The following is a 26,405-nucleotide window of genomic DNA, read 5'->3' as shown; positions in this document are numbered from 1 at the left end:
TCCCTTAGAGATGGATTGAAACTGCCCCTGGTCTGGAGTGCTACCATATGCTCATTTTCTACAAGGTGAGAAAGAATGGCTGCAAAGACAGCTGTGTTTACCCACTTCTGTATTTCCTTTCCTAGAGTGAAAGAGAAAAAAGTTAGAATGTAGGCAGGAGAGGTACACAGCTCTGCTGTTTTCAGCAGATTGCTGTTGCTGGTTGCATTTGCTCTTTGCTTCCAGAGGCGCTTCCCCTAGCTGCATGGAGGTACCGGTACATAGTTTTGGCAAGCCTTCAGTACTGAAGGGTGGCAGGGGAAACCAAAACAGTTCTGCAGGATTTGTATGTTAGATTCTGGTTTTTCAGATGCGACATATGCCTGTTCTCTCCTCCCCACACCCAGATTTCTCCATTCTTTCTTTAAGGAAAATTAACATCTAAGGTAGCTTTCGCCTTGATCAGCCATTTTGGCAACATAGTTTGCAAAGATGCTTAGCTACTGCATTTCACTCCTTTGTCCTGAGACATTATGGCAAAATCTCTGCTTTTCCTTCATAATTTTGCCAACTAACAGCTTTTCCACTTTGTGCCTGCTTTGAAAAAGGTGACTCATTATCTTTCCTTTTTTAAAAATCACATTGCAGTGGCTATATCATACCTATCTCTAGTGATTGTATTGGCTTCTCTCACATACAACATACATTTCTGGCTTTCAGATCTCTTACTCATCTGGTCCACCCATCCTGTTGGCTCCTATTTAAAATAAGAAATTGGGTTGGGTAAAATTGGTTTCCAACTTCTTAGGTTAGTTTCAAGGCATTAATTGTGTGCAGCTAGTTAAAACATGAGGTAGGTGTGGGAAATATTTTCGTTATCTAACACTGTTTCTTGGCCTAATCTGGGAGTTGTATTTAAATAGTTCAGTTCCTCATTTTGTAACCAGTTGCAGCCTTTGTATATCACCTAACAGATGTATATCTTTAAAGATCTGAAACCTTTCCATTGCATCTAAGTATTCTTATCTGTCTGCCATTGTGAGAGAATGCATAGGCAGACATACTCATACATTCCAAACAGCATAGCATATCCCTCTTGTTTGGGAATTGCAATAGAGCACACTGGCTGGTACATCTGCATCTGGAACTCATTTTTAACTCTCCAGAGATGACAAAACAAGCACCTTATTTATTGCATAGTTAACCACGTATAATTGGCTAGTTTTGCCTTTTGCAATGTGCACCTTTTTTTTGGTCATACGCAATAGAGATGTTTAAGTAATAATCATTTCAATAGCAGCAGGAAACACACCCTTCCCCTCCATTCCATACTTCAATTGACAGTCTTCCCTCCCCTACCCATAAATCAAAGCAAGAATCATGACATTTGCCTTTGTGAAAACTTCTAATGCAATTACAATAAGCAAACTAAGTTATACAAGAGGGTAGTGGTTGATCGGTTACAAACAAATTTTAAATATGGAGACCAGCAAGCAGAAACTTATTGTTAAAAATGTCAGCTTGAAGCTTTTCCCAAATGCAACTGCCTGACCAGCTTCAGATGCCCTGTTCCCTATCCCATTATTAATTGAGGTTTGGGTGGTATAAAGAGCAAGGCCTTTTCAGTGGTGGCACCGAAATTTGGGAATGCCCTCACTGATTAGATGTATCAGGCTTCCTCTCTTCCATCATTTAGTTGGCTTCTGACCATTTATTTTACACAGGTTTTCAATGTTTGCTATTTAGTTTGTATTGGCCAAAGCATTTTTTATTTTATTTTTTGCATTAGTTGTGGATTTTGAAATTGTGTGTTTGATCTCTCCCCCCCCCCCGTTTATTGCTTTGTTTGTATCTTTCTTAAGCTTCTTTGGAAATAAATAAATAATCACAAGTTTTCTTGAGTAGGGGAGTTTCTCAGACAGAAATATACTGGTCAGACAGAGGATCCTTTAAGTGAGGATGTGATAGCCAAAAATGTGATCAGATAAATTCCTGGGTCAAATTTCACTTTAGCCAGGAGTTTATTATGGTGCCTTATGCAAACCATTATCTCCAGTCCACACCTGCTGTATGGAAATAAAAATTCTGCCTTTTCTTACAGGTTTATTGTAAGGATAGCTGAGGTTATATATAAACTCCACCGAACAGTCAAAAAGTGCTATGCAAATACTGTTCTTAGCTGTTATAGTTCAAATCTGATTTGTAAATCGGTGTTCATGAATAAGCAGTGTTAGAAGCCGAGATATGAAAGCTAGGAGCTAAATGGCACCTTAAACCTAGGTTATGGGAGCAACAACGGAATGTCTAGGCGTGCTTTTTTATTAAAAAGAATGCAAAGCTGAAAATGAATGAACTGCAACTAAAATATTATGTTCATTTTTCACATAGTTTAGTCCTTCCCCTTCCCACCCCCCTAATATTTTTAAGAGGTTTCTTCTCCAGTTTTCAGAGAGTAACTGGTAGTGGGAGGGCAGAAAAAGGTCCTCAATTCCTTCCACTCTGCAGTTTTAATCTTAAATCTAAGGCACAGTACTGCACCAAGAGCTCAGAAACTGTTTGTGCTAATGAAATTCCCTGTCACAAAATGTGCCTAGAATAATGAGAGTTTCAAACACTGTGAAGAAGCTTTGGATATGTTTGGTCCAAATAAAGATATAAAACAGATGTAATAAGATAAATCAGGAGGATATTATGGTATCGGTATATTAGTAACTGAAAATGTATATATCTTTTAGTGCCTCACTGAACAACTTTTCCAACTGTCTGACTTTAGAGAATCCCAAATTGCATGTTGACCCCTTTATTTCCAAGTTCATTCCAGTCTTACCAAGCCAGTCTCTACACTAATAAGAGCATGTGAATTCCTTAAAAGTTTTATCACAAATCTCATTAGTTTAGGCTTTAAGAAGTGCCAAAGGTTGTGAAAATTGGCAACCTTGTTATTTTTTGTGGATTAGATTTAAAGACTTAAGGTTTCCCCACTAGAAATATTTGGTGCTGATAATTTGATGCTGATAACTTATTTTTTCGTTGCTTACATGCTACTTTTCTTCCCTTCAAGTTGGGTTTGAAGACTATGGACCAGATTGTGATAGCATGAGGATAACTGCATTCTTGGACATTCCAGGACAGGATAACTTGGCTCCGCTTGGACGTCTGGAAAAATATGCTTTTAGTGATAATATATTTAACAGGTAACAGTGCAAATAATTATGCAAATGTTGTCATGTTCATTTCTCTCTCCTTTTCATAGATGTTCAGTGCAGGTAATATTCTTATTATAGGATTTAATCACATATATTTTTAAGAATAATATTGTGTTGTATTAATGTAGTATATTCAGTGTTTCTGTTCAGTAGGTTGAACTCCCCACATTCTTAGAATGGGGTAGCAAGCTTCTGCCACCAAATCAAATGCTGTCCTCAAACAATTTTTCTTTCTCCACATCCCAGTCTGACTTCATTCTCTTCCTTTTAATTTCCTCTTTTTAGCTGTTTCCCTGTCATTTGCTTTTTATTTACTTTGTAAATTGTATGCACTGCTTGATTGTAAAGAAAAAACCTTCAGATAGGTGGGGAGGTAAAACCTTAATTAAATCCATAAACGCCTCTCCCCCCCCCCCCGGACTTCTGCTATCTTGGTACGTTGTGCCCACCAACCAATAGCCTTCTTTTTTAAAAAATAGCTAAGCGGATGTACCCCTCTGGCACTCATGCAATTTGAACTCTGATCCCTTGGTATAATTTGTTTAGCTTTTTGAACAGTGTAGCTTCAAATGTTTTCTCTGGTCAGGGTGGGCCAGATGCGGAGAAGGGAATCATGGCAAAGGGGAAGATGCAGTGAATGAAGCCACATTCTCATTCTCTAGGGTTGCCATATTTCAAAAAGTGAAAATCCAGACACAAAGTTGCTGAGCTTTTTTTTTTTTTCTTTAAGCGATTTCTGCCCAGACATATGGTAACCCTACCATTCTCCAAACTCCAGTAGTACCAGAGCAAAGCACCAGCCACAACAAGATGTTTTAAGACGTAATTATAGGTTATACTTAGTACAACCCTATGACATGTTTTCATATTTTTCTGAACAGTGAACATTGTGGCCAACTTTTGCTTCTGTTATGTAAATCTCCAAGCTGTACTATGTTGCCATTACATTGTAAATATTTAAAAAGTCACCTTACGTCAGTAGACCACCCACACATGGAACTGATCAGATTCCCCTGTTTTATATTGCTCACAATGCTTGGGTTACATATTTCTTCTTCTTATTTTTAAAAACATTGCCTTTACAGGCAAATCATTGCCAGGGGTCTACTTGATGTCTTTCGAGATTTCAGTCACAATGAAGAAGATTACTTGACAGTAATGGCAATAGTGGTCCGACTGGCTGAAGATACAGGTGAGAGTTCCAGTTCTTTCTTGATATACAATTGCATGTGGTTGTTTCATGGTCCATCTAGATCAGCCAGGTTTAGACTGCCAGTGGCTCTCTGGAGTTGTGAACTGGAAACTCTCAGAGCTCTACTTGAAGATAGCTGGATTGAATCTATGAGCTTCTGTATGTTCTTTAGTTCACTTTGCTAAAAATGAATTTATTGTCCTGTGCCACTATTAAGTTCTGTAATTCCAAAAGATTTTGCTGCTTATATAGAAGTTGCTATATTCAAATGCATGACATTCTGTTCATTGAATGCATATGTTTACCACCTTCAAATCAACTAATATTGTTACTTTACTCTCTAAATCCCCAGAGCCTACTGTACGGACAGAATTAATGGAGCAGATACCACCCATTGCTATTTTTCTACAGGAGAGTAGACCAAACTTTCCTACCTCCTTTTCTGAATACCTTATGCCTATTGTGGTGAGATATCTCACAGATCCAAATAACCAGGTAAAAAAAATCTGGACTTAAGATTGTTATCCAGTGTAATAACAATGCCTTCAATTGGAGACCCTTAATTAGACAGTGGCAAACTGTGATTTAACAAGAATGAGCTGTGGTGAGCCTTAGTCTCATACGCTCCCCTGGCATCCTCCACTATAGCAGTGAGGAGCAGTTTGAAAGCTTTAGCTTTTGTTTTAGATTAAATAATTTATTGTGACATCCAAACCTGGACAAACTGTGGTTAATCTTAACTATGGTTTGTTGAAACAAGCCAGCTTCAAAAAATAGTTTATGAAGCTAGTTTGTTTCAATAAACAATAGTTCAGAGTTTGGATTGCCGTTAATCGAAAACAAAAGTTAAAGTTTCTGAGCTCATCCTTTCTGTGCAATGGAAGGAGAGCGCACTAGCCCAAGACTTGCTGTGGCTTCTTCTCATAAACGAAGGCATAATTTTGTGTTATGCTTACATTTAAAAAAAAAATCAATAAAATGCTAAACAAAACCAATACAGTTTTCAATGTCTGCTTAAAGAGAATTATAAAGAAATGGGGCTGTCAGTGAAAAGGCCCTGTGTCTGGTATCTGCTAGTCTGCTTGGTGGTAGGCAATAGAGCAGGGCCTCCAAGGATAATCTCAGAACCCAAGGAGGTTCACATGGGAGCTGATTCCAAACTATTTAGGGATTTAAATGTCAAAACCACCACTTTAAATTGAGCTGAGAAACAAATAGGCAGTCAGTGCAATTGGCACAGTATTAAATATATTAGCAAGTTGGAACTCCTTCTCAGGTGGTAGCTGTTTCTGCAGATGAGAGTAAGAGGCTTGTTTATATCATTAGAGTATATGAGATAGTTCTAGGGTGGATTGATTTAAGGTTGTTGCCATAATAATAAATAACAGTTATACAGATAAGTGAGGAAACCCCCAATTTTAGTCCTGTACTCTTGTTATTTTCCTTGAGTCACATTCAGGTTCTTGCATTAGATTGGTTACATCTCCTACCCAAGATAATAGCTTTTTTCTACCATCTTAAATTAAGTGATGATGTGACAAAAGCTCTTAATTTTTTTTGTTAACTTTGTTTGTGTTAAATATGTATTCTGTAGTTGACCTCTTTTGCAATGTTTTATTTTGAAATCTTTAAGATAACATTTTAATTTTCTGTTAATTTTGTTGCTTTGACTGTACACTTGGTTTTTGGCTTTCTTCAGAAATGTTTGATTCTTGATTGTTTTATTGATGTTTTAATATGCTGTAAACTGCTTTGAGTTTTTTTTTTAAATATAAAGCGGTAGAGAAACAAAACAAACAAATAATAATAATAATAATAATAATAATTAGCATAGGAAGGAGGTCATATCTAGCTCTGATATATTCTTTAAAGTAAGCGTGCAAATCTAAGACAGATGTGAGTTTGGAGGTTATCATTTAATAACTGTTCAGGAAATGACTGTTCCTGAACATTTCCAATTTAATATATCCAAATGAGCATGTGTGAAGGCCACAATAAGCAATCTTTCTGGTTAGCAGGAAAACTTATCTAGCAGCTCTAGTGTATGGATGTAACTCTGGTGATTACATGTATTCTGTGTGAGCTAGATTCAGTTGAATCTGAGATGACCTTTTACACAGTGCCCTTATAATAATACTTTTACAAACAAAAGGCAGTGTGATAAGTTATCAAATGCAGAAGAACATGAATTGGCTTTTCTGATTTTCAGTGCTGCTGCAACATTTCTTGCATATTGGGGGGAAATTCTATCTTACTGGTTTTCATTTTCTCCTTTGTACATTGATAGGTTAGAAAAGCAAGCCAGGATTCACTACTCATACTACTGGAACAAGGTCTCGTCGGTCAATATGATATTGAAAATAAAGTGTGTCCAATCCTGTTAGATCTTTCTGCTCCTGAGAGTGATGATGAATACAAAGTGGAAGCTGTAAACGTAAGTAGCAGTTGTCTTTCATTTGGAAATTCTTCTAAATTTGCAGTAGGGAACAAAGTCCTATATCCACCATCTTAACTTGTTTGTACAAAGTTAAATAACTGAAGACTATACAGGTGTAATTCCACCTTTGTTATTGGCTTCTTATTCTTGACTGGTCTAGTTTTAAATTTGTTGTTTAAGTGACGATACAGTGAAGGAGAGAGAGAGGAGTAAAGGATGTGCCAGATGTTCTTGAGTTGGTACAAGCCACATGACCAGGCTTAACCCCTGTTGACCTCACCCTACAGGTGAAGTGAATTCTAAGGTGAATGTAATAAGGGAAGGGGAAGTGTGGCACTTGTAGGAGAACCTCTTTATTGGACTTTCTGAGTACGAGAGTGCTCATCCTTTTTAGCATTTGGGTCTCAAGCTGATAATATGAGGAGGGCCTCTGTGTAGGTGTACGAGAGCAGGGGTCAGCAAACTAAGGTCCGCGGGCCGGATCAGGCTCAATTGCCTTCAGGATCTGGCCCGCGGACTGTCTGTGGATTGGCATGGGGATTTTGTTCAATCGGGCTGTGCCATTTCCCCCCCCTTCCTCACACACACCGCGGTGGTGCCTCCTCCCTCCCTCCTACTGGCTTCTCCCTGCCCAGAGGAGGAAGGGGGCTGGGCTGGGCTGGGTGAGCGCCATTTTATGCAGCCCCTCTACGGAGCCAGCCCTTTCTCGCCTCTCATCTTCCCACCGCTACCTCCGCCCTGGTGCTCCTGTGGGCCAGAGAGTGGCGCAGACAAGCTCGCTCTGCCTATCCAAGCGAAGCACAGCGGTGGTGGTGGCAGTGGCGGCAGCCCTCCTTACCTCTTCTTTCAGCTCGCCCCCCCCCCCCATGGTGCTGCTTCTCCAGCCCGCCACAAGGTCTGAGGGATAGTGTACCGGCCCATGGCTGAAAAATTTTGATGATACTAGAGGGACTGAAAATTACCTTTGACTGAGAGGTGTAGCTTAAAAACAAACTCACAAAAACACACTTTCTTTTAAAAAAAAAAGCCTATGGAGGGCATTCCACAATGATGAGGCCACTGCAGAAGAGCCGATTTCTTTGCCTCCATATCGCTTACTAAAAGAGCCCACTCATAAAATTTATCTCTTGGAAGGATCTATCAATCATTCTTTCTGATTAGGGAGTCACAAAACTCCTTTTTCACACATTACTTTCAGCACAAGCTGCTTGCCACCTGCTGTGTCACCCTCATGAATATTCTGTGGCCTTCAAATAGTTCACAGCCCACCATTGCAAATTGTTGATCTAGAGTCTAGAGATGGGTCATATCCGCACATCACAGTAAGCCTTAAACCTTGCTTATCTTGCACAAGTGAAATTTAGCTGGTGTTGTGAGAAAACAACTCTAGCTTAGTGTTACAGCTAAACCAGAGATTGTGCTTGCTTTCCTCCCAGCAAACTGTAGTTAATAAACTAAGAGCATACTTTAACTGGAGATCATAGTTTGTTGGGAGTGAAATAAATCATGACCCCTGGTTTCTCTGTAATGCTATGCCATGGACCACAGTTTGTTTCCTCCCATCACAGGAGTAGAGGTGAACCCATAATTATGACTTACAATGACATGCAAACATGACTATTGGGTCTGTAGGAGCTTGAAGTATTTTTAAGTATTAATATTCGTATCTCCTCCTGCTTTCCTTTTAAAAAAGAGGAATCCTAGGTTAGTGTCAACAAAACACAGCTGTTCTGAAAGCACATTGAAATATGTTGTCAAATTTAAAAAGTCTAAGTAAGTTCCAACATAACAGACACTGGCAGCCGCAAAACAGACCACTTCTTTGCATAAGAACTGTATATCAGACTCAGTATTAGTTTTCAGTTGCTCTTGGGCTGCAGAAATTTAAGAAGAACTGGGCATGTTATACTCTCTTTCCTTGGCTCTGAAGTCACTGCTGTGTGGTGTTATCTTAACCTGTTATCCATCAAAATTGTTATATTCCAGTTCAGTTAAACCCACAATGGACCAATAATATAACTGTTTGGAGGAAAAGGTCAAAATACGGAAAAAGTGTTATTTTATTTTCCAGCTGCTAAAAGAATTAAACTGAAAGAAAATAGAATCCTTCCAAGTAGTCACATATAGTCCTATTAATGGGTTATAAATTCCAGCATTAAAATATTTGGCAATTTCCCCTAAAGGTACTATCTTAAAGCTATGTTTCTTCTTGATGTGGTGTCCAAAAATCTATAACATTGTTGCTTCTTTTAAATTTATACTTGACTATAAATAGTTGCTTAAATTTTCTAATTCCCAAGTGTAATGAGTTCTTCAGATCATTTGCAAGAAATCCGTTGTGTATCCACAAAATGTGAACATTCGCAATTTCATTTTACCATGGCTGTCTGACACTTCACCCATAAAATGACTTTACCAGCTAGACTATAGTTTCTTGTTTGGGAGTTGCTTAGGCCAATTTCCAATGTAACATCTGAATGCCATATGTCTTTTTCAAGGACTGACAATTCCATTAAAGTCAGAATAGGATAATGTTCTCCAAGTTCTTTCTTTGCATTCAGTCACAATGACTGAACCATTTGAGAAGGAAGCTGTGATTTTTAATAACCATATACTTTTTAATATATTCTATAAACATATTGAGACTTTAAAAAAAAACCCCAGCAAAGTTTAGGAGTCTTGTCTTTACAATATTTGAACGAACTTTTGTGGTATTGGCAATTTAATAATTTTACAAGAGTCTTGGGATAGGTAGTACAAACATTCATGCAGTGTAACATTTTTATTTTTCCCCTATTAGATAATCTGCAAAATGGCTTCTATGGTGAACAAATCAACCGTTGAACAGTTGCTGCTTCCCCGATTCTGTGAGCTCTGTGGTGATGGGAAACTCTTTCAAGTCCGGAAGGTTAGTGCTTATTATTTAAGACTTATTTGTGCATCTACATTAGAATTTATCTGTTCAAATTTGGAGGTTAAATTATCTTCATCTGTAAGTACCAGTAAAACTCAATGTGTTTCTCTCGTCTCTCTGTGTGTATGCCATTTAAAAGCAACTTTTTCTTTTTCATACATTGGCCAAAACATAGTTTCCACTTTAGTGAAATGTAATAATAATAATAATAATAATAATAATAATAATAATAATAATAATAAATTTTATTTATATCCCGCCCTCCCCAGCCGAAGCCGGGCTCAGGTTGGCTAACAACAATAAAATAATACAGTGGTGCCTCGCAAGACGAAATTAATCCGTTCTGTGAGTCTCTTCATCTTGCGGTTTTTTCGTCTTGCGAAGCACGGCTATTAGCGGCTATTAACGGCTTAGCAGCTTTAAGAAAAAGGAAACAAACTCGCAAGAACTCGCAAGACGTTTCGTCTTGCGAAGCAAGCCCATAGGGAAATTCGTCTTGCGGAACGACTTGCGCGTTTTTCGTCTTGCGAGGCATTCGTCTTGCGAGGTACCACTGTACAACATTCTAAAATCCTTTCATTATAAAATTAATTCAAATCAAATTGATGGCAACCATTGGGCTAGAGTTCTGTGAAGATTGCCAGAGAGTCAGGCTGTGCCCTGGCCAAAGGCCTGGTGGAACAGCTCTGTCTTGCAGGCCCTGCGGAAAGATATCAAGTCCCGCAGAGCCCTAGTCTCTTGTGACAGATTGTTCCACCAGATCGGAGCCACAGCCCAAAAAGCCCTGGCTCTAGTTGAGGCCAGCCTAACCTCTCTGTGGCCTGGAACCTTCAAGATGTTTTTGTTTGAAGACCGTAAGTTCTTCTGTGGGACATACCAGGAGAGGCTGTTCCGTAGGTACGAGGGTCCTAGGCCGTATAGGGCTTTAAAGGTTAAATGTGCAGGTAACTCGCAACTTACACTTATTTAAAATAAGTTCTTGCATCTTTACACCTGTTGCTGGAAAATAATAATTGCAAGATTGCTGTTCTGGCTTTACATGGTTTTGCTTATACACACAATGATGAGGAATGTAACCCCACGTAAGTTGTGAGTTACCTGTACATAAAGTTAATCATGTACTTGTGCTTTCTTGAATAAGGGCCACAGAGTTGATGATCCTATATTTCCTTTCAGTCATTTCCTGCTTATCACACATTCTCTATGAAATGTGTTGAGCAGCTGTTAGTATGCATTAAAATATTTGAGTAGCATACCCCGTAGACTTTTATGCAGTTAATATGATTAATAACGCCTGCAAGTAGGAAACAGACCACAAAAGTATATTTTCTGGGTTGGGAGTGTAGGCAGCAAGGTTCTTTCTAAAACAAATTTTTACTCTGTGAATAACTGTAATTTGATCAGTTTAAAGAAAGACATACGGATTCAGAATTGATACATAAAACCAAGAAGTTTTTGTTTCTCTTGTTTTAGGTTTGTGCAGCAAACTTTGGAGACATTTGCAATGCTGTGGGGCAAGAAGCCACAGAAAAGAACTTGGTATGTTAAGGTTTGGGGTCTTGAAGCTATGTCATTTCATTAAAATTATAGAGCAGCCCATCAATAATATATCTTACATATTAAAGTATCTAAATACTACAATGCAACAGATAATCAATAAAATCCACAATAAAAAACAGGGGGGAAACTCCTTACTGAACAGACAATATAATAAAACAATGTGCAGTCTGGGTGAATAAAAGCTTTTTCATCTAGCACTAAAAACACCACAGAGAAGGTGTCAGGCTATCCTCTCTGTGGAGGCTATTCTGTATCGTAAAAAGCCTGTCTTTCTGATAATCAGCTACATCTATTCACTTGGTAAGGGCACCTGGGCAGGACTTCTAAAGAATATATTTAGGGTCAGGCAGGCAACTGTGCCTGGCGTGCTCTGGTCCATGGGGTCACGAAGAGTCGGACACAACTAAACGACTAAACAACAACAACAAGGCAACTGGGGGAAGAGGTGATTTTCAGGGAACCTAGTCCTAAACAATTTAGGGCTTTTAATACAGTGGTGCCTCGCAAGACGAAAAGAATCCATTCTGTGAGTCTCTTCGTCTAGCGGTTTTTTCGTCTTGCGAAGCAAGCCCATTGACGGATTAGAGGATTAGCGCTATTAGCGGCTTATCGGATCAGCTGATAAGCGGCTTAGAAAAAGGGGGGGGGGCAAGGGGAAAAAACCAGCAGGAACTCGCAAGACATTTTCGTCTTGCGAAGCAAGCCCATAGGAGATTCGTTTTGCGAAGCACCTCCAAAACGGAAAACTCTTTCGTCTAGCGGGTTTTCCATCTTGAGAGGCATTCGTCTTGCGGGGCACCACTGTACATTTAACACAGAACTGGTTTAAGCCAAACCTCTTAAGGAAAAGAGAATCCAGAAGTGCATGCTTTCTTTTGATGAAGTGTGTCTGATTCACTGTCTCTGGACACCCTTGAAATCAAACCTTGGAGCAACTCCATCAAATGCACCAAGGCACACACATAATGCGGCTTATGAATATATGATACTGGGTGGGTGTTGGGTGGCTGAAGAATACATCAATGTTACTTAAAAACAGCAACCCATGGCATGCTCACAGCAGCACTGTAACAAGAAGGTTGTTTTGATCCCAAGCTAGCAGCTTGCTTTCTTTTTTTCTCTCTCCTCCCCCTTGAGACTTGTAAAACTAAAGCCTCAGAAATTCATCCATGTGTCAGATTTCTCCCTCAAGCTAAAACTGTCGTGCTTGATCTTTAGCTAGCCATGGTGGTTGCTATTGATAACTTCAATTTGCAAGGATAATCCTTCAGCATTAGCATTCCTTCTTTAAGCCTTGCTGAAAGGACATTAATATTTGTAAAGGTATCTGACCCTGCTGTCAGCTTCTCTTCATGGATTGAAATAAATCAGATTGACGGTCTCAGGCAGCTTAGCTTTCTTCTGTGACATAAGTATCTGTTTATGTGCAACTGCACGTAGTATTTGTAGCCAGAATTACCAAATTACCAAAATAAACCTGAATGCTTTAATTTATTTGTTAACTTGATGCTGTTTGCTAGAAACTGCTAGCCAAATGATGTTTTCAAAAGAGAAACCCTTACTCGAAACCTCAAATAATTATTTGGAAGTAACTGTCTTCACAGTAGATGTGTTGAGGGCTGCAGTGCAAATCAGTAAAATTGCTATTTTAGAACTGTTTGATCTGATATGTCTTTATTTTGGTAGATTCCGAAGTTTTTTGAGCTCTGCTCTGATAGCGTTTGGGGTATGCGAAAAGCTTGTGCTGAATGCTTTATGGCTGTCTCCTACACCATTTCCCCTGAAGTTCGGAGAAGCAAGCTGTCTCCCCTCTTTATTAGTCTCATCAGTGACCCTTGCAGATGGGTAAGTAGAGAGTGAATTAGTCCATCTTAAATTGCAGTTGTACTTTTCTGTCTTTTGATAAATGACCATGACTAGCTCAAGTGACAATTATCGAATGTTTTATTTGACTTGCTCCTCTCAGCTAATTAATTGCAAGTCATTAAAGCTCTGTTTCTGTTAGCTGATGCATGATGGAAGCTTTTTAAGCAAGCAAATAGTAGTTCAGCTGTCAAAAGCAGACTTTAATCAACTCTTCATGATTGCATATTGATCAGATTTCTCCTTTTGCTTCCATACAGAGATGACTTGTGACAGCCCTTTTAATTTAGAGTTTATTCTGTTGTAAATGTCCATGGTCCTGATGGACCATCTTACTTTTTCAAAACACATCTCTTCAGTGAAGCCTTTGGCATAAGTCCTTAGTTCCCATATACTATTATAACTAAGCCTAAGCACACATAGCAGAAATAAATATTTCCTTGTCCTTTCTCTGTCTCCTGTGTGCTGAATTTTAGATTGTTGACTGTTTGGGGCATGAGAATAATAATACAAATCTGATCTATTCCTTTGATTTCCCAAGGAGATTGATAGTTCTTGAATTTCCTATATTAAGCCCCTCTGCCTTCATTCTACAATCTAAATTGCAAAACATAAAAGTAGTTCTGTTAAGCTAAGGGTCAAAGGAAATTATCTTTGTGTATTTTTTTGTTAAATCCATACTCGTAATAATATCGTATAGTTTGCTCAAAAGTTATTTTTATTCTTTAACCATTAGGTTTTTAAGCACTATTAGTTACCTTAAAGCATTATCTTATTTGTTAACAAGTAGTAATATGTCTCATACTGATTTTTTTCCCTTTTGTTTTTTGTTTTGAACCAAAGTGTAGTAGTGTGTTTGATTTTTCTGCTGGTGTAAGCTCCTTAACTTGAGATGAATGAAATGTCATTCTTGAAGTGTTGGCTATGAATTCTAGTACCTTTTTGAGTGAGGAAACTTAGAATCATAGAATCATAGAATCATAGAGTTGGAAGAGACCACAAGGGCCATCGAGTCCAACCCCCTGCCAAGCAGGAAACACCATCAGAGCACTCCTGACATATGGTTGTCAAGCCTCTGCTTAAAGACCTCTAAAGAAGGAGACTCCACCACACTCCTTGGCAGCAAATTCCACTGTCGAACAGCTCTTAGTGATCTCTTTCTGGACTGGCTCATTGACATGTACATAAATACCATGTGTGGTTTCTATTGCTGAATGTTCATAGGCCAGGTATCTGGGGTTGCATGTGCATTTTCTCCTGCTAGACTGGAGAGTTGCACATGAAGTGCCTAATAGCTGGTCAGTTGCTAGCTTTGAAAGCACAACAGACCACCTGCTTGGGGGAGAATGTGGACTTAATCCAGGCACCAATCACCTGTTACGTTTCAGAAATGGATTCCCCTCCCTCCAGTAAGTAACCCATATAATACAAAACAATGTGCAGCTGCATTCTCATGATATCTGTTAATGCCTTATATCTTGATGTTTGACATTGGTCCAAATCCCTGAAACGGTTAAAACTTGCCTCATTCTAGCAGTGAAATTATACTATTATCTTTGCCCTAATGCCTTTCATTTAGTTGATTGGGATACTTTGGAATCATAGTGGAACAGCAAAGTGTACATTTGTCTCCAGAAGTATAGTTATCAAGCCAATTGTGTCTTCTTACTTTTCCAATACCGTAGGTTCGTCAAGCTGCTTTCCAGTCCCTTGGGCCGTTTATTTCTACTTTTGCAAACCCTTCCAGTGCTGGTCTTTACATCCGGGAGGATGGGACACTTAGTATCCGGCCTTCCAGTCCATGCCCAACAGGCAACAATGCAAATGATGTGCTATCCAGGTACAGTGATTTGGCTTAGTTTAGTTCATCGCCTACTTCACATGTCACATTAAATCATGGTCTTCTGCCATCCCACTGCCGTTAGGAAACAAGCCAAGATCTGACTTGCTGTGATGCCTGAATCTAGGTTCGTGGTCCCCATTCCACCTCCAATAAACCATATGCAGTAAGTCAAGAACAAATCTTAGTTACTGTTTGTGGCTCCCTTGGAGTGAAGCAAGCCATGAGACTGGGTTCAGATGTTGTAACAAGCCAGTAATTTGTGAGTTCACATTAAATTATAGTTTGCAGATTATATTAAAGGTAAAGGGACCCCTGACCAGTTGTGACCGACTGGGGTTGCGGCGCTCATCTCGCTTTATTGGCCGAGAGAGCCGGCGCACAGCTTCCAGGTCATGTGGCTAGCATGACTAAGCCGCTTCTGGTGAACCAGAGCAGCGCACGGAAACGCTGTTTACCTTCCCGCCGGAGTGGTACCTATTTATCTACTTGCACTTTGAGGTGCTTTCGAACTGCTAGGTTGGCAGGATCAGGGACCGAGCAACGGGAGCTCACCCGGTCGCAGGGATTCGAACTGCTGACCTTCCGATCATCAAGCCCTAGGCTCTGTGGTTTAGACCACAGCGCCACCCACGTTCCTGCAAATTATAAACAAACTGGGCCAACAGTGATTTGAACCTTGAACTCTATTCTTTGGTCCAAGACAATAACTGGTACACATATACACACCCATATCTTAAGTAGTATGGTGTCTTTTACTTGTTTTTCAAATCAATTAGTCTGCAGTTTCAATGCAATTCATATTTTTAAGTTCTTAAAATAAAGTGAGAGAGGGCTTCTATCAGCTATTTAGATAACATAAACTTCAAAATACACAGAAAAGTATCCTTGTGATAAAAGCTGGTAGTTTCAGATGTCATATTTGCACATCTCAGTATCAGCTAAGGACATCTTAGGAGGTCTGAAGCTAACTTCAGCTGATTTACTGAAGCATCTTTGAAAGGAATATTTTAGAGAAAAGTTGCAATTATTGCCGTTAAAGTATTACCTAAGATACTATGTTTAAGTGAAATTTGTTTTTTCATTTAAAAAAAAATGCTGCTTCTGTTTTCAGTCCAGAGGAGCAAGCGGGGGAAAAATTGGAATCACTGACAGACAGCCCTTCTGCTAGCTGTGAGAATTCAAATTCAGATGCAACGGAAGACAGTTCAGCTATACAAGTAAACATTGGAGTAGATCAGACTATATTGACTCAGAGTGATAATGCTGATCCTTATGTGACCAAGGATATTAAGGAATGTCAAATCAACAGTTATCAGGAAGTGAACTCAAGGGTCCAATCAGCAGAGGATGTGTTCAATACCTTCTTATACTGGCGTCCTCCTCTTCCTGACATAAGTCAGGATCTAGCACTGCTTCAGGGCAAAACTGAAATACATGAAGAGAGCTGTCCGGTGTCGGAAGTTCTTTGTAATAATTGTGTTGCCAGCAGTGAGATAAAAAAAGTTCTGCAGAGTTTGCAGGAACACATGGATGACCCAGATGTTCAAGGTAAGATCTTACGCTCTTATGTTCTTAGACCCTTCTTCAAAAGATTTTGCTCTGGGAAACATGTTGCTCACAGTTGTTTTATTATAATTAAGAACTATTCTGTCTTATGATTGCATGCAGTTCCCTTTAACCACAATAAATTCCAGCTACATCTCTCTATAGTTAACAAATGGGAAGTGCCGTCTGGCTCCAGCAGCATTTGATGAAAACTTATTGCATTTTACTGCTTGAGTTGTCGTAGACGGAAGGAGGGCAGTTGGGTTGGCACTTGGGTGCTGCCATAGTACAGCCTTCACTGAGGTCCTCGGCTTCTTCCTGTCTGTTTAGAATTGCATCTAAAAGTGGACTGCAGCCCTGGAAGAAAAAAGAGCCATTAGGGTTTTGAAGGTTGATCTCAAGATTCCTAATATCAGCTCTGAATTCAGCTGGCATAATGGCTTCTAGTGTAGTTTGTCTACAGAAAGCTAGATCAGGTGTCTGGTTGTTTGAACTTTAAATAAAAGCAGGATTTAAACACAGTCCTGTTTACTCAGAAGTCTTCAGTAGGGTTTACTCCTCAGTAAGCATCCATAGGATTGCTGCCTTAGTCACTTTTCTCCTAGCTGATCACCAAGGCATAACTAAACTTGTCTTGTGTAGTAGTAGCTGTTGGTAAAACCAAGATGTATGGTATATATGATAACACAATAGGATCTAATAAATGAGGCATAAGAAATGAGAGCAAAGGGCAAAGCAGCCCAAAGTAGAAATGTGTTTATTAGGACCAGTAAAGAGGTTTTAGTTATTGTACTAAAAATAAAATAGTGGGGTTAGCTTGGGATCCAAAAAATCCTGGACCAGGTCTTCTCTACATCTGTGAACTTTAAATTTCTGTATTGTCATCTTTGTGGTGTTTTATGTTTCTCACAGCAGAATCCCATACGCTTACTCAGAAGTAATCTTTTTGAATTCATGTAAATGCTTACAGGATTGCTGCTGAAAACCTATACTTAATCTGTAAATAAGTTATAATCTTTCAAAAATGCAGTTGAATCTAGAGTTTCCGTATAGGCACAGAGGCATTGATAGACAAATTTGTGAAGAATAGATCTTACCCCAAGAACTGCTGTGTAATAAGTTAATATTAAAACTTTTGCAGTTCTCAGTCTCTTTTATTGTTCTACTCCTTTTGAGAGGGGTTTTCTGACATAGGTTTTTAGGATTTGTAAAAGGAGATGCATGAAAACAAACTTAATGGGACTTGTTCCATTTGATCAGCTCAGGTTCAAGTACTGTCTGCTGCACTTAGAGCTGCTCACCTTGATTCTGTCAGTTGCTATGAGATCAAGCAGAATGAAGAAGTCAATGGGAACTACCCAGAAGATACACCAGGTTTGGTCCTTGATCCCAGTTCAGTGAATGAGAGCACCTTATCATCATTGCCAAGCCAGGATGAGGCAATTAACCCACCCAGTCCAACTGTGATTAAAAATATGGTGAGTTTTGGTCATGGCAGGAAAAATAAGTGTGTTTTTCAGGGGGGGTTAGTGGCTTGTCAGTCATTTTGTACCACTAAAGACTTCTACTTACTTATTCTGAATTGTAGCCTGCCACCCTGAAAATGCAGGGCACTAGGCCTAAACTTAAAATAGCAGCCAAATGTAACTAGCAAGAGTGCACTAAATCATGCCTGCGTATTTATCTAAACACAACTGAGTATGAGTACTGGCTTTATCCCAGCCCCTGGAAACCAGTCCAAATACCAAGGCCTTGCAATGCTTCAAATAAATGCTTAGACTGGCGGATCCCCAGGAGAAAGGAGTCTGAAAATTATAGATTGGCCATTGAGAATGGCACCTTCAGTAGGATGTAGGAAATGTTGAAAGTAGTATCATCATGGTTGGGGTAGAAGAACAAATGAACCATTGAATTTTCTACAATATGTACCAGAGCAAATTAAGTATACATTCTCAGAACCCAGTTCCATAAATAGGAATAGAACCACTGCAAAACTGCCTCCAACCCAGAGCTGGTCCAGGGAGATACCATGATCAGTGGTATCAAAAGATGCTGGGATATTGAGTCCCTTTGCTAATAAAGGCCATCCTTCTGGCCGATCAAGTAGCCAAGCTAGACCTGGATCCAGATTGAAATGGACCCAGGAGTTACTGGATTCCAACTCCCATAATCCACAGCCTTTGACCACGCTAGCTGGGGATGATGGGAGTTGGGAGTCTAGCAACATCTGGAGGACCATGTCCCCATCCGTGGCATTAGCAATCGTTTTCCTCCAAGTGTGCCTATAGCTGAGCCACCACTACCCTCTCAAGCACTTTACTTAGGGAGGGCATGTTTGCAACCAGGTTATAGTGGTTGTATATCTCTGTGTCAAAGGTGGGTTTTCAAAAGGAGAGTTGCATTGCCCCTTTTATAAGGTTTCAGGCAACACCCCTCATGCAGTTGTGCATTCATCGTACCCTGGACAGCTGGTCATGTCCCCTGGCTACCTCAAATTAGCCATGACTGACAAGGATTGAGAGGACACACAGTTAGTCAAATCACTGCAAGCACCTTGTCCACATCCTCAGGCCTCAGAAGCTGAAAATTATCCCCCCAAAAGTCTAGGTGGTGCATGGGATACTGCATCAGGACTGATCACAACAGTGGCATCTAAGACTTTGCAGAGGTAAGTAATTTTATCCTCATGGTGCTTGCTGCTGCAGGCTTTTGAGAATTGTAATAACCCATTCACCAGGTTAGAGCTTAATAAACTTCACACCACTCAGTGTCATGGCAGTGGGGGCAGTAAAGTAGACCTTCACTGCCACCGAATAGGTATGATTATGTGCTATAACACATGTTCAGTCATCTTATTTTTATTTACCCATCAAATTTATATCCCACCCTTCCAGAGTGGCAAACATATTTGTATTAAAATTAAAAGTAGAATAATCACATTTAAAAACATCTAAAAGAATGAAACGCAATAAACCATGTAACCAGTTATGTGTTTGAATAGGCCAACGAAAACAGAAACGTTTTCATGTGGCAAGTTCTTTGCAGAGTTCCATGTCATTTGTGCTCTAGGCATGATCCAGCCTGCTCCATTGTCCACAACTACTCATAATAACATGGGCTATTGATACGATTGAAAGAGATCACATCAATGGCCCATTGCATCTTGCCATTCAGTAGCAAGACAAGGGCCTTAGTGGAACTGCCAGCTCCATCAGAAAATCCCCCAGAGCATTCATGAATTCATGGATTGCATAAGTCTCCAGTGATGAACTGCTGCTGTGAGACCACTGGGCTAGACTCACTGGGCTAGTAACAAACCACAACAACCCCATGGGTGTCATGGAACCTTTGAAGTCTCGTATGAATATAGAACCTTTTCTCTGTGCTTACATCTTTGTATGGCTTAGCATAGTTTTGATTACATTTTTTAGCACTGCAGCATGGATTCAATTTTTACAAAGATGTTCACTGTTCGTGTTGTACTGAATTTTAATGCGGTGCCCCAGATACTGTTTTGTTCTTTCCATAAATGCATATTATGCACTTTTACAGGACTCAGAAGAGCAACACAGTGGGGACAACAAAGCTTTAGAGGCAGAAAAGAATGATCCACTTCATGAAGAAGAGAAATCAAAATTACAGGTTGTTTCAACTATTTCTTAATGATGTGCTATAGGGAAGTTCATCTCCCATAAATTAAACATTTTGGACCAATGTCTAGAAGCCAGCCTTAGTATTTTGGTACTGACAGAATCTGAAGTATAAGCTTTTTTTTGTGAACTGCAATGAATATAGACTTAAAGCCTGTCAGGCCTTCTTTCCTCAGCCTCGTTATGAGCGTGGATCGTTCTTGGACATGCACCCATGTCCTGCTTTCTTCCTGCTCTGTCTCATTCACAAGCTTCAGAAAGTAACATGTGACCAAGGCCCTAAATCAGGTTTATTATGGGTATAATTTGCATAGTTAAAATATACAAACAAATTCTCTATATAATTTAATAATGCACACAAAATTGCTATTTTCGGTTGTAATTTGTAACTCATATCCATCTGAACTTCATGTGTATGAACTATTTCCCATGATAGAGCTGACAAAGTTTGGCCTGCTATGTATTCTGTAACTGCTGCTGTTTTGCACGTGCTTGTTTTCACTGTGCAGTTGCCATCTGGAGCGGGGAGATGGAACGCTATACTTGAACAGATGTCTTTCAGTGCTGACACATTCTTTCTCCGGTTTAATTTATTATTATCATCAATAATTTACTCTTTTTTTTTGTCTCCAGGATATCATACCTCAGCCTTTATTGGACCAGTACTTATCTATGACGGACCCTGCTCGAGCACAGACTGTTGATACGGAAATTGCAAAACACTGCGCGTACAGCCTTCCTGGTGTAGCCTTGACACTTGGCAGGCAGAACTGGCATTGTTTGAAAGACACATACGAAACCTTGGCATCAGATGTACAGGTAAAGCACATGGCAGTCAAGTATCACTTAACGCCGCATGTTTTACAGGTGTATGTGTCAGATTTGTAAGGAGCATGAGATATTTAGTGCACATTCGTCTGTGCTAGTTTGCCTAACGGAGCCCCTAAAGTTCCCATCAGCTACAAGGACTGGGAGAAGGAGAAGCTTCATACAACTGAAACCTTTCAAATTCCATAAAGTGCTTGCTTTCCTCACTGGCCCATAATAAGATTGCAGTTCATTTTAACTAATCCAGCTTCAGGCTGTCAGGATAGCAGGTTGAAGAGAGCATCTTGCCTAGCCAATATTGAGAGGTGCACATATGCACAATGCAGCCAAGAACAAAGTTCATTTTATGCTTAAAAATAAAATGTCCCATTTACTTTCCACGAACTCTGTGTAGCTTAAGATAAAATGAAACCATTTATATGACATACAGTGTCTGCATGAGTCAGGTTATTATGTTTTTAATTAAACTTGCTATATATGTCCCTCCCTCTCAAATTCTTTTCGAGTTAAGAAATGATATTCCTGGCAGATACAATGCTAGTGGTATTTGGGGCCCTAATCGTTTCCACCTTGAGGTGGAAGGTCAGTGAAAAATTCTACAGAGGTATAACTTTATGGTATGGAATGAGACTAAGGAAGTTTTTGCTTCTTGCAAAGCTTCCCAGAAAGCACAGCTTTTTACTGTCTTCATGCAAACTGTTCTACTATTGCCAGGGGGAAGCAGTGGGCATTATAGCTAACTAATCCTGTTATCCTCCTGGACCCTGTTGAGTTCAAAGACCAAGGATGAAGTTAGAATCTGGCACAATCAACTCAGGAAATTGGAAGGTCAAGACAGAGAAGATGCCTTTAAAAAAAGCTAATACTCTGTGCTTGGTTGCCCTCGTGGTTTGATAGCTCTTTTAAATTTGCTATATTTGCTCAGCAGAGTTCAGTCTTGTTTTCCATTTTTGTCAACTGTTTACAGTGGAAGGTGCGTCGGACACTCGCTTTCTCTATTCACGAGCTGGCTGTTATTTTGGGAGATCAGTTAACAGCAGCGGATCTAGTGCCTATTTTCAACGGCTTCTTAAAAGATCTGGATGAAGTGCGAATTGGAATCCTTAAACATCTTTATGACTTCCTTAAGGTAGATGGAGATAAGTCGTTCATGTTTGCTCTGTTTCAGCTATATTTTTCTTAGACGCATGCCCCTGGTCTAGAGAGGCACATGGAAAAGCCAAAAAAGAGAAAAAAATGTTTCATTTCTGAAGATTAACTTCATCTAACTCCTCACTCTCTAACTGCACCTTCAAAATCTCCAGAGGATTGGGGGATCTTCCAGAGCTGATTTAGGGAGTGCAATAAGGGCTGCAGGAGGAAGGAGAGGAAAGTGAAATCTGGTTCCTTGAGCAGAAATCTGCTATCACAGCATTGGATAGCAACCCATTGTGTTGGTGTGCGGTCCATATCTGCATTGTTATGTATTGCTTCATATGGTTGAAGAAGTATAAAAAATTGATGTACCAATTGAATAGAGAGCCCAGATGTTAAATTTTTGAAAGGGAAACCAATTGATAACTAATTCATAAACATTTTCACCACCATCACCACCACCAGAAAATATATTTCCCAATCTGTACTTTCATAGCAGGCATAATGGATGATTTCCCATTGTTAATCATACTTAGAGAAGTCCCACTGATATCACTCTGTGACTGAAGGCCCCCTAAGTCTGTGTACCAGCCCAAACCTCTGTAATATCTGACTGCAAATGCTATATATGTCCAATGCAAAGGTGACCCTGGTATGTAGATAGCATACATAGGCCTTGCTTTTAAGTATTGTTTTCTACTGATATTGGTGAATGGCTTAGGCAGCCACTGTACAGGGACTGTAATGTTTAAATTGGTCTTAAAATCATTAACACATTGCATAAAGAAGTTGAAGTTATGTGAAACAATAATTACTGGTCAGCATTATCAGGATCTGCTTCCTAATTGAAATATCTGCAAATGTTTTGACTACTTGAACCTTTGAAATTAATGACGAATGAAATGGGATACTTTATATTAGCCCTGTGCTTCCATTGTCAGAAACAAATTACTACTGAGATTTATTTGTTATATTATTGTCCTTCTGTTAGGGTAGTGTACATACCTCAGGGCATTGGGCGTGGTTTTCTCTCTCCCCATTTTATCCTAAGAGCCCTGTTTAGTAGCTTAGGTTGAGGTCTGTCTGGTTCCGCTGTAATTGGAAGCCATGGTTTCCTACTGCATGAGCAGCCCTTGTCGGTCTTGGGTTTGTGGGCTTCCTTCTCTTTCTTCTTCTTTCATGTACCAGAGGAGGAGATTGGAAGCTTATGCTTCATATTTCAAGGAAGCCACAGTTCTTCATTACATCACAGCTTAGGGAACTGTGGCTTGTTTAGTAAGAACAAACCAGGATCAAATTGTGGAAGCTCACATGTCTGATGCTCACTATTGTTTATTCATGAAGTTACGTCTGAGCTGGCAAACCCAAGGTCAACAGGTTAGCTTCATGCCAGAGCAGGGTCTAAAGTCCAGTCCTGATCCAGCACTAAACTCTACAGCAGACTAGCATTTAACCTGAATGAGGAAAAGTTGTTCTTAGGAAAGAAATGTTTAATGCTTCAGAATTGTGCTAGATTGATTTTGAACATGATCTACTAGTCTTCATGCTCAGTTGCTAATAGGTTCAGTTGTGAAGTATTAATTTATTTTGGATTTTGTTTTGCGGGAGTAGTTGCTTCATGCTGACAAAAGACGTGAGTACCTTTACCAGCTACAAGAATTTGTGGTTACGGATAACAGCAGGAATTGGCGGTTTCGTTATGAGCTTGCAGAGTAAGTGAAACTAGTTTCGGTTTTGTATGTATTTGCTATTTAGTGGTTTCCATTTGGCTTTGAATTAGAGCAAGGGCCACTTAAAAGCAGGACTGTAAATCTATGCAGCAGATCATTCTGTGTAATAACACTGACATCTAGTGTAGAACCTTGTAATTTCAGTACAAAGTTCTCAGTGCTAAGTGACAAGTATCATATCCGTTGACATTTCTTATTATGGTTGTAATATCGGCTCAGTGGATTCCAAAATATAAAGTGTCTAATAAGACAGTGGTAGTAGTTTGTACTTTGCTTTCAAAATTCGCTGATGTTCTAAACGCTGCAGCACATTTGCTGATAGGAGTGAGACCCTAACACCTCTTCTCAGAGATCTGCACTGGTTTCCAATTTATTACTGGGCCAAGTTCAAGTCGTTATTGTTGCTATATAAAGCCCTTAAGAGCTTACTTACAGGATCCCCTTACCCCATATGTGCTCACTTGACAGCTTCGATTTGTGGAACTGGCACCATTACAGATGCCACACAGCACTAGTGGTGCACTTGTAAGAAATTGTTATTTCGGTGTGGCCCAACCGACACTTTCACAACAGGCAGGTGCCTTCACTGTATGCTTTTTGATGCCTGCTTGAAGCATTTTTGTTTAGGCAAGCATATCCAGACATGTTGATATTGACGTGTTCTAATCTCTCTTTAGTTTACAGCTGGTTTTAATTGTTTTTAAATTAACTTGGTTTTTTGCTGCTTTTATTTTAGGGTTTTTGTGTGTAAACGTCTTAGATGTTTTGTAAACTACTTAGATGAAATAGTATAAAATTTTTGCTAAATAAATTGCCAGGCATTGTTAGTCACCCGAAACCCCCTCTTGAGCAAGAAGATAGAATGGCCATCCTAGTGGTGCAGCAATAAAACTGCTAGCACATTTGCAAAGCTAAGCAGGGTCTGGTATGATTTTGGATGGAATTGAGATTCCTGCATTGCAGGGGTTGGACCAGCTAACCCCCAGGCTCCCTTTCAACTCTACAATTCTATGATTCTTTGACCAATAAGACAGTGTTGTAAATTATTATTTCTCTTTTATTTTAGGCAACTCATTTTGATACTGGAGCTCTATAACCCCAATGACGTGTATGACTACTTGCGGCATATTGCACTAACACTCTGTTCAGATAAAGTTTCTGAAGTCAGGTGGATCTCCTTCAAGCTGGTAGGCTTTTTGTACTTTCCCTGTGTCTACATTTGCTGTACATGTTATATTTTGTTTTACAAGACTGCTTTAACATATAGATTTTTTCTTGCTGCCCTAATTTTCACTATAATTTTCCTGTGACTTGTCCTGTGTATTTAAAGACTAAAACAAAGACTCTCCTCCTGCAAAGAGGGGAGGGGTTGTGGGCGGGTTCCGATCTCTGCCATCCACTCACCTGGCTGGCGCACCACGCCCACGGGCAAGAGCCCAACCAGGCGCTTGAAGGGGGTGTGGACAGCAGCTTAACTTGTTGCTGCGCCAGCCACGCGGTCTCACTTTTCGCCATCCCGTCACGAGTCACCCACCCTCCACTCCCTCAGAGCTCAGGGTTTCAATTTCTCTTTTGGCCTTGCTATGGACCTTAGGTTGGTCACCCAGGTTGTCCAGGGGGCCTGGTAGGAATTTTTCCATTTGGCATTAGGCTTTGTGGTTTTTTCGCCTACCTTGTAGCAACCGTCACAACTTTCGTGGTATTGGTGGGTAGGTTAGGCATTGGAATGTGTTTGTGGTGGTGGAAGGGCTAGGTGTGGCCATCGCCTACGCCTTCAATTTTGGGCATTCCGTTAAAGGAATCCGGCGGTTGTGGATCCTGTCCGATGCCTGTGTGGCGGGGGGCCATGGCATGACCCTTGGTGACATCAGGGGAGAGCTTATAGTTGGATTAGCATCAATGGGCTCCACCTACTGGTGAATACCCCCGCCTTTTTAGACTCATTCCTCTCCGAGTGGGTGGAGTCAAGTCATGTGATCCAATGCCTAAGCCAATACCTTTTCACTTGCTGTAATCAATAAAGTTGTGGCCTTTTCTTGACCCATTAACCTTATATTACGCGTCCTTGTGTCTTCACTTCACTAAGCGGGGATCGGGTCCTCGAACCACAACTACTATTAAGGGACAAATATGGAAAACATTTAGGCATTTGTTGCACCAGCATTGGCACCTTTAGTTGTTACTATTCATGACCTGAGTCTTTCCTTTTATTCCCCCCCCCTCCAGGTTGTGGCAATATTACAGAAATTTTATGCAAACAGTGCAAACTCTCTGGGCTTAAATTTCATTAATGAGTTGATTGTGAGGTTCCGCCATTGTTCCAAGTGGGTTGGAAGACAAGCATTTGCCTTCATCTGCCAGGTGGGATTTTCTTTCTTTCTTTCTTTCATTCATGACTAGGGTGTGAATAAAGAACAGAATTGCCTTCACACAGTTATACTGCTGAAGCTAAGCAGGGCATGGAAGCTAACTGGATGGAAGACTACTTGGGAAACTGTGCATGCTACTCTGAGTTGTGTGAAGT

The 26,405-nt window shown here is 40.0% G+C and overlaps 1 protein-coding gene across 2 annotated transcripts in view; it reads left to right on the top strand.

Moving 5' to 3' along the window:
• LOC309534038 (serine/threonine-protein phosphatase 4 regulatory subunit 1-like) overlaps positions 1-26,405 on the top strand; it is a 39,546-nt gene that overhangs the window by 6,830 nt on the left and 6,311 nt on the right. For both annotated transcript variants that reach the window (XM_082225888.1, XM_082225887.1), the window contains 16 exons: positions 3,041-3,173; positions 4,271-4,377; positions 4,730-4,872; positions 6,665-6,811; positions 9,615-9,722; positions 11,202-11,267; positions 12,975-13,133; positions 14,837-14,991; positions 16,106-16,542; positions 17,800-18,017; positions 20,092-20,181; positions 20,823-21,008; positions 21,985-22,146; positions 23,763-23,863; positions 24,948-25,068; positions 26,108-26,242. In XM_082225888.1, coding sequence (XP_082082014.1) covers positions 3,041-3,173; positions 4,271-4,377; positions 4,730-4,872; positions 6,665-6,811; positions 9,615-9,722; positions 11,202-11,267; positions 12,975-13,133; positions 14,837-14,991; positions 16,106-16,542; positions 17,800-18,017; positions 20,092-20,181; positions 20,823-21,008; positions 21,985-22,146; positions 23,763-23,863; positions 24,948-25,068; positions 26,108-26,242 — 2,468 coding nt within the window. The remainder of the gene's footprint in view (positions 1-3,040; positions 3,174-4,270; positions 4,378-4,729; positions 4,873-6,664; positions 6,812-9,614; positions 9,723-11,201; positions 11,268-12,974; positions 13,134-14,836; positions 14,992-16,105; positions 16,543-17,799; positions 18,018-20,091; positions 20,182-20,822; positions 21,009-21,984; positions 22,147-23,762; positions 23,864-24,947; positions 25,069-26,107; positions 26,243-26,405) is intronic.

Source organism: Podarcis vaucheri (genome assembly GCF_965113315.1).
Source record: "Podarcis vaucheri genome assembly, chromosome: 6".
Lineage (NCBI taxonomy): Eukaryota > Metazoa > Chordata > Lepidosauria > Squamata > Lacertidae > Podarcis > Podarcis vaucheri.
This window is presented reverse-complemented; position numbering and strand designations above follow the sequence as displayed.